The sequence below is a fragment of the Adiantum capillus-veneris genome, chromosome 10, assembly GCF_014529385.1.
Source record: "Adiantum capillus-veneris isolate H3 chromosome 10, ASM1452938v2, whole genome shotgun sequence".
Lineage (NCBI taxonomy): Eukaryota > Viridiplantae > Streptophyta > Polypodiopsida > Polypodiales > Pteridaceae > Adiantum > Adiantum capillus-veneris.
Window position 1 is genome coordinate 85,327,182 of NC_140940.1, and position 8,457 is coordinate 85,335,638.

Sequence of the window (8,457 nt, forward strand, 5' to 3'; positions counted from 1 at the left end):
ATATGAGCAAGCTAACTCTAAATTTGAGGGGGATAATCACTCTAAAAACCTCATATTATATCTAAAAATTCCATAATTTGAACCGTCTTGAGAACCTTCTTGACCAAATATGAGCCGGCCATTTTTCATTTTGAACAGGCTTGCTTTGGATAAAGCAAACCTATCTTTTTCCAAGAGAGAGAGAGAGAGAGAGAGAGAGAGAATCAAGACATAAGACAAGTTAATAAGATTGGAAGCCAATACATTTAGCATGTGAAATGTCCTTCATATCAACTAAATGGTCCTTTTATTTGATAGAAGAAAATACTTTTGAGGCTACTTGACACAAATACAACAAGCTCCAAAGTGTTCATCTACAAGAAGCTGCAATGTCATTTCGATTACAAACATCATCACCATATTTAGAGAAAACCTTGGTCGATGATAAAGAGAAAACCTAACTAATCACTTGGTCATTATTGGCTTGACAATCTTCAACAAGGTGGATCCGCCCATATAAGTGCGAAAGCTCAACGGGGTGGGTGGGGCCACCATCACGGTATGATAGCATGAGGCTAAGGTGGTCATTTTGAAAGCAGGCTGTCTTGGACGGGTCATCGATTACCCATTTCGGAAAGAAGATGGCGGTCGTGACCTCGCGGTTGTCCAAATCCACTACTTGGCTCACACAAGTCCCAGTGGGTTCTGTCCAACTCACCATGTATAGATGGTTGATGCTTGTTGTTGGATCTTGCACCTCCTTTGTGGGTGCTCTTAACCCCTTCATGTTCACCTTTTGCCCCTTCACCATCCTCCCTCCGACAAGCCCTGACCACACTCGATAATCGATGGTGTCCTCATTCTTGTAGTACACCTCATACTCCCATCCATTGCTGTACGTGTACACCACATGCTTTCCCACCAGCCCTAATAGATCCCAGTTGGGCTCCATAAAGGTTTTCGGGGCCTCTACAAAGGTTTCTGCTGCCATGGATGTTATCTGGGGAACAAAAACCATAAATGTATGAGGATAGAGTGCCAAGATAATCTCTCTCTCTCTCTCTCTCTCTCTCTCTCTCTCCCAAAGCCAAATTACCCCGAAGGAAATTGCTATAAGCATGCAACATATTTCCATGATTAACCACTGAAAACATGCAGAAGGCGCAGCCATTGATGAGACTTTCACCACGCGAATCTGCAAAGAAAGCTGGGCGAGCGTTGGTGAGCCGCCGTGCAGAGGGAGAGAGAGAGAGTTTTTCCACGTCGCAGGGAAAAACTCAGACCTCTGTGTGTGTGTGTATGTGAGAGAGAGAGAAGAGAGAGAGAGAGAAAGAGAGAGAAAGCAGCACGGGAGGTTGACGATGCCTCTCAGGCTCGGCGCGTGGCACTGCATTAAAGGCATTTGGGGCCGGGCCTTTAGGCCTTTGTAAAAAGGTTGTTCTCCTTTAGCACTTGGCGTCACAATGATCTCAAGATGAATTGAAGGTCAAATTCGCACATTATCAATGATGAAAGTCAAGTTTACTAATGCTAGAGAGCTGGAATGAGAAGTTTCAGATAGCACTCTAGGTGTAAAGGCCTCCACTTAGCTCTTAGCTCTTACTCGTAGCTTATTTTGCTTTTCAAAACTTTTTCAACAAGTTCCTTACTCACTTTATCCTTACTTTTTTTTTTAAAAAAATCATATATATATATATATATATGTTTTTTATCTTATCTTTATGCTATTTTTATTAAGATGAAAAGCTAATTTCTCATGCATTTATTACCATGTTTCCATAGTGTAAGCCTAAAGTTTCTTGTGATTAAACTTTGGTGCTTGGATTTAGTCTGGAATTAATAGAACTTCTTCTGTTTTAAATCGATGGATTAGATGCGTTGGTTAAGAGTAAAAGCTAGGAGGAGGCCCTTACACCTAGAGTACTATCTGAACCTTCTCATCCCCGTACCATCTCACTTAGAATCCGCGAGTCTCCCTATGTTCTTAAAATATTAGTGAAATCAAGTGTTAGAGCTGGGTCGTACTCGTGGACAACAAGGGGAAGGAGCAGCGACTAACGCCATTGATAGTAAACTCCCTAGATTCTCGTAGCCGTGCAATGGTTCCACTAATCCACACAAAACTGAAGATATTTGGCTGTAATTTAGGAAGCAAAGCAAGCAGCACAGCCTCTGGCCAATGGAACTTCAAGGTCGATTCACTTTTTAGTGCGTTCCTCTTGTCAGTCGTCATCTGTAGCTCCTTCCGGTGTGGGTGCGACCAAATTTTAGCTTTATCTCCAGCTCATTCTTTGGGGGGTTCTCTCTTAGAAAATTAGGCATTAGGAGAAGCTCTCAATAGCCCTCATGCCCAATGATCTCTCTCGTACTTGGAAGCTCCATCACTTGGAAGCTCTCTCTCTCTCTCTCTCTCTCTCTCTCTCTCTCTCTCTCGCCCTGAACCTTCCAAAGCTCTCCCTCATATGCTCCATCACTTGGAAGCTCTCTCTCTCTCTCTCTCTCTCTCTCTCTCTCTCTCGCCCTGCCACCCTTAAGAAGATTCATAGCCATATCTCTTGGAAGCTATCAGTCGGGAGCCTTTCTCTTAAGTGGAGCGGCCATATCCAAAGCTCTAAGACCTCTCTCTCTCTTCAATCGCACCTCCATAAACGAGTTGCCATAACTCAAATTAGCCATAGATTTTTACTCTCTTCCACTGTCATTATTAAGCTCAACCTTTCTCACCCTCAAGCTCCCATATCTCATTCACATTTGGCATCAAGGGAGACAAGCAAGGAAAGAGGATCCAAAGGAGTTGCTGAAAGAGGAAAGTAGGCAGGAGAGTACAGTAAAGAGGATCTAAGGCGGATTAAAGTTAGCATTAAAGGGCCATCAAGGATCTTATGGTCATCAAGGGTCATATTAAGGTAAGAAGAAAGGTAGCAGAAGGGCTTAACCTCGCTCTTGTTCTCTCTTGGCATTAAGGAGAGCATCAAGGGAGGCATGGAGAAGGACCGTATTCAGGGAAATAAGAATAAGATTAGTTAAGACAACAGATTCATGTATAGGGATGTAGAAGGTTCAAAGACAAAGAATAAGAAACAATAAATAAGGGTTGAAATCTACCATGTTTTTCTCAAAATTGGGGCTGAATTTTGATAAAGTGAAGAGAGTAAGGGTTTGGGCGAGTATAGGTACAAACGAGAGAAGTCTAAAGCTTGGTACAAGGACAACCTATGATCATTACGGGCTCGGGTGCATGCCGCCAATGACGGCTTTAGCATGCACCGAGCAAGAACTGACCTTATGATTGGTTTGAGGGCCAAGAAGCAAAATTTCAATGTGTATGGGTTCCAATGCTCCGGATTGTCATTACCCCGGGTTTTTTGTTAGAGTTTTGATGAATACCGAGGGTCGATTTCAAGCATACTTTGTACATGAATTGGGAAATTGAATGAAATTAGGGTTGGGTTGCATTTGTGTTGTAAACTTATTGCTATTTCAATCTTGCTGCGTCTTTCTCTCTCTACTCTCTCACAGCCAGAAGCTCAACCCTTTCCCGATCAAATTTACTTTTCAATTTCAAGCATGTGACTATAACAACCTACTCAAAGAGCATTGATCCCACCATATCCACCAAGCAATATCTCTTTTGTCAACATTAGTATGAAAAAACTATATTTAAGGTAAAAAACACACAAAAGAAAATCACAAATCAAATGCAGGTAGCCCCCAAAAGCCTCCATACAATTAACAAAGGACGAGCCCCCTCAATAACTAAGACCAATTGTCAAAAATCGTAAACCTTTGACATTTATAGTCAAGAAATGAATCAAATTATCAGAATATAACTCTTTGATGAATCATCAAAATTGTATCCCTTTGATATCTACAACCAAAGCACATGAATATTAATGGATGAGGATAAACAAACCATCTAAACAAAAACCCTTTAGCCATCAAGCATAAGCATGAAGAGCATGACAATGAGTTGAGATCAACAATTTTTTCTTCTTTGGATGGACTAAAACCTGGATTCTTAACAACACTATAGACTTGCTTTGAAGAACTCGTCAAATATGGTAGGTGCATTGGAGTTTTAAAAAAAGTTCTTGAAGGCACGCGATATACACATTTTATACATAATGACCCCCCCAGTAAGATCCTCTTTGCAAGTGCAAGGTACCTAGGCTATCACATGAAACATGCATATGTTTGAGGCTCACTCGAAATTTAACCTTGACATTGACGCCCATTGTAAGTGCATCTTTTACTCAAGGTGGAGCATCTCATGGAAGTACCCCATGAAGAGTTCAACCCTGGTAGTTTGAGAAACAGGGTCCCATGCCTCTTGGTTGCTTGAATGTTCCTCTCTTGCAAGTGCTAAATTAAGGGGGCATCAAACTTAGAATTGAGTCCCTAGTTACTTAATAAGTTCAATTGAGGCTCAAATACATGATGCTCAATTATCAATTAAAAGATCAATGTCAACATGGAAGAGAGCTAAATTGAGCTTCAACGTGGAATGTAGCCTTGAGATTTTAACAAAAGGTTGCTAGAAAAAGAAGATTTATGGTGTTTAGGATGTGCATACAAGAAATATGCCTTAAAAATAAAATAAAATGAGCTCATTAGGTTGATCTCACATGCTAGTTCTACACTAGATTATGCATCTAAGCCTTAACACTAGTCCTGCCAAAAAAAAAAAAAACCACTATTGTGTCTTTAAGAGAAAATTAATTCAATAGCCTTTTATATGTCTAAACAAAAAAGACCTCTCAAGGAAATACGCGCAACACATAGTATGAGTTGTTAAAAAATGATGAGAAAATATATCAAGGATTGAAGTTGTCTTTGCATGGCCATATCTAAGGGTTAATTCGGTAAAATGCATATAGGTTTACTAAATTAACTCAATGGTAGATCATTTTTTTTGAACAAAATCAATTTTCTTTGTAAATTCCTAAATAGGTATGTAATGAGCCTATCACACTTCTATGTTGCTTAGATAAAGACTGGCAACATTTACTACTTGCCCAATTTAAGTAGTAAATTATAATTTTATGCAAAAAAGGCTCTTTTTGAAAAAGTTTTTTTAATATAATCTTTAGCATTTTTTCCTCAAATATGACTCCTAGTGTTATAGAATTGACATTTTATTATTTATTGCAGCTGACAGGTGGAAAAGACTAGACCCAGCTTGGCGTATGCAAATGTATTTGTATATCATGTACATTTTATTACTCAAGTGCTCTTTTATGAGCTTTGACCATTTATGACCGGCCGGCCAGTTTGTAACCAATTTGACCATTCAAGAAATCTATATAACAAATACGTGCAAGAGGGAAATGGTCACTCTTGCACGGGGATAGATTGCACCCGGTGTCCGTCTCATTCTTCTTCCTCTCTTCTCTCCTCTCTCCCCATGCCAGGCGTAGCACTCCGCTTTAGGAGGTGCGTCTGCGTATGTTCTCTTCCCCTCTCTCGCTTGCTGTCTCTCTCTGTTCGCGTACATCGTTGATTATGTGCTGGTGGATGCGTCAGGTATGCAAATTCGTGTATTTCGTTGTATATAGCATAGTATTTGTATATTTTGCAAGGGCGCCACGACTTCCGATTGTAGCAGTGGTATCAGAGCACAAGGCTACGCTCTTGGTAACAAACAATTAGAGAGGTCTACAACTTGGCATCGGAGCAAAATTAGATCTTTGCGATTCTACACTAGAGATAAGTGCAATTACACAATTCTTTTCTATTTCATTTAATTTTGTCTCTGTTTCTCTTTGTTGTGGAAAAATCTGTGAAGACCTTAACATTGATTTTTCATCACTCTGTGATTAGTATAAAAGATTCGAGTAGAGAGTACAAATAGCAATATTTTACATAGTAAGTAAAGTGGCCTGAACATTGCAAATATAGTGTTTAGCACTCCTATTACTACTACTACTACTAATATAGTAAGTAAAGTGGCCTGAACATTGCAAATATAGTGTTTAGCACTCCTATTACTACTACTACTAATAATAATATCGATATAACTCGTCTACATATTTTATGAAGAGGAATTCTTAATTTGACGAAGAAGAAGAAGGAGAAGAAGTGAAATTTTGAATATAGTAGAAACCATGTAGAGAGTACTCAAGGAATTAGACAGATGTGAATCTCAAGATCAATTATGCACAAGGGAATCGAGATGCATCATGTAGTGATACCAATGGCCACAGTGGCACATGACCCCAAATAATTGGGAAAAAAAACTCTATGATTTTATTTATCATTTTAAAAAAAAGAAAAAAGAGAGACACTGGCCGCATCTAGTGTGCCGCTGTACTAGGCCGTCGACGCTTTCAACAGGGGCATAGATTGAAAAAATCTTCCTATCACAATAGCAGTAGTAACCGTTGCCTGTCGATGTCTGTTGCCTGTTGATGTCAGTAGTAGCCGAAATAGTTTACGATTATATTATCAGTTGCCTGTCGATGTCAATAGAACTGGCATGGAGGGCGCCCACCTTTTACGGTCAAGGTGAGGCATTGACGCATAGAGGGTAGCTCGCTTCTATTCTGAACCATCCCCCTTATTTTTGCATGCACCAATCATCCACAGAAGGTCGTCTGTCTTTTCGGCTCCCAACTCTCTCTCCCTTATCGAAAACTGACAGCGCCCGCCATGCCCAACTAGTGATAACCATGCGATCTTAGGAGCGCATGCGTAGACCCAAAAAAAAATAAAAAAATAAAATAAAAATCCGTCTTGTGTGGTCAGCAATCCCCCGACTCTCACCACCCACCAATCCCCGCGTCCATGCAGAGTCGTTTGGACTACAGTTTTCACTACAAGAGGCTCTTCATCTTAGCGACGCTCACACAGCGACGCTCAAAAAAAAATTTCCCGGCGTCGCTATGAGCGTCGCTATAAGCGTCGCTATGAGCGTCGCTATGAGCGTCGCAAATTTACAAAGAAATTTGCGACGCTCATAGCGACGCTTATAGCGACGCTCATAGCGACGTCGGCTGGGTAAAAAAATAACCGAGCGCGCCCAAAAACTCAGATCTCAGATCTGAGTTTTTCGGCGCCCTCAAGCAAGGAGCAGGTAACGCTCTCCCTCTCTCTCTCTCTCTCTCTCTCTCTCTCTCTCTTTTTCTTCTCCACACACACACACACGAGGAGAGGAAGGAGAGCCAGGTATGCTCCTTCCCTCTCCTCATTCTCATGTTCCCTTCCCCTCTTTCTCTCTCCCTCTCTCACACACACACATACACACACACACATAGTGTTTTTGAGAGAGAGAGAGAGAGAGAGAGTACAAACAAAAACAAAAACGCACACTCACATACATAAACAAAGAATGCACACACACATTGAGAGAGAAAAAGAGAGAGAGAGCATGCATAAACAAAAAACGCACGCATTGAGAGAGGAAAAGAGAGAGAGAGCATGCATAAACAAAAAACGCACACATTGAGAGAGGAAAAGAGAGAGAGAACATGCATAAACAAAAAACGCACACATTGAGAGAGGAAAAGAGAGAGAAAACATGCATACGATCCAAAAAAACGCACACACATTGAGAGAGAAAGAGAGAGAAACTAATTTAACGTCGTAGGAAACTAATTAAAATTAAAAGACCTAAAGATCTAGCCGACGAGGAGTTGAACTGAAGACCTATTATTCAAGAGGGAAATGGCATAATCAATCGATCATACTTGGCATGGGTGATAGAAAGGTTATACCATTTATCTCTTTTTATTGGCACATACATCCACACACGCGCACACACACAAGAAGAAGAGAGTTATAACGTCGTAGGAAACTATCTTAAAAGACGTTAAAGATTAGGTTATATGTAGACTTACATTAAATTAGATTTAGGTTTATTTTCAACTAGATTTACATTTATTTAAGCTAGATTTAGATTTACGTTATATGAGATTAGATTTAGGTCTCCATAGACTGCGATGCCTGCATGAAGCGGGTGAAGAAAGCCCTCAATGGAATATAGGGTATTGCTGCCTTCACTCATGGTGGGCTCCGTCGATCCAAAAGTACTGGTGAAATGTCTTCAGAAGATAGGGAAGAAGGTGGATCTTCAGGGCGGCAAGAGTCACTACATCCCCGACACAATGACCATCTAGACAACCTCTAGTCATTAGACTTACGTTAAATTAGATTTAGCTTTATTTTTAGTTAGATTTACGTTTATTTAGATTTACGCTTATTTACGTTAGATCGAGTCCACGCAAGAATTACTTACGGTTTAGGGTTTAGAGTTAGACGAACAGTGAAAAGATCTACTGTGAAAAGATGTTAAGATGAAGTGAAGTGCTACAGCTAGAGAAGAGGCAAAGGGATTTTGTCCACTACATGCAGTATCATGTAGACGTGGGTGTGTAGATTTCTTGTACCCACAAATATAGGTATTGACCAATAAAGACGAGATTATAACCCGGTGGTTCTGATCTACGTGCACCTCTAGACCGAGGTGTGCGGGGATTGGAC

General features: G+C 40.5%; 1 protein-coding gene across 1 annotated transcript; it reads right to left on the minus strand.

Moving 5' to 3' along the window:
* Positions 1-280: 280 nt before the first annotated feature.
* On the minus strand, positions 281-1,334 carry LOC147449174 (uncharacterized). Its single transcript, XM_086522560.1, has 2 exons — positions 1,076-1,334; positions 281-979 (listed from the first exon to the last, which is right to left on the minus strand). The coding sequence occupies exons 1-2, from the start codon at positions 1,148-1,150 to the stop codon at positions 437-439; spliced, it is 618 nt and encodes a 205-aa protein (XP_086378686.1). The 5' UTR covers positions 1,151-1,334; the 3' UTR covers positions 281-436.
* Positions 1,335-8,457: the final 7,123 nt, after the last annotated feature.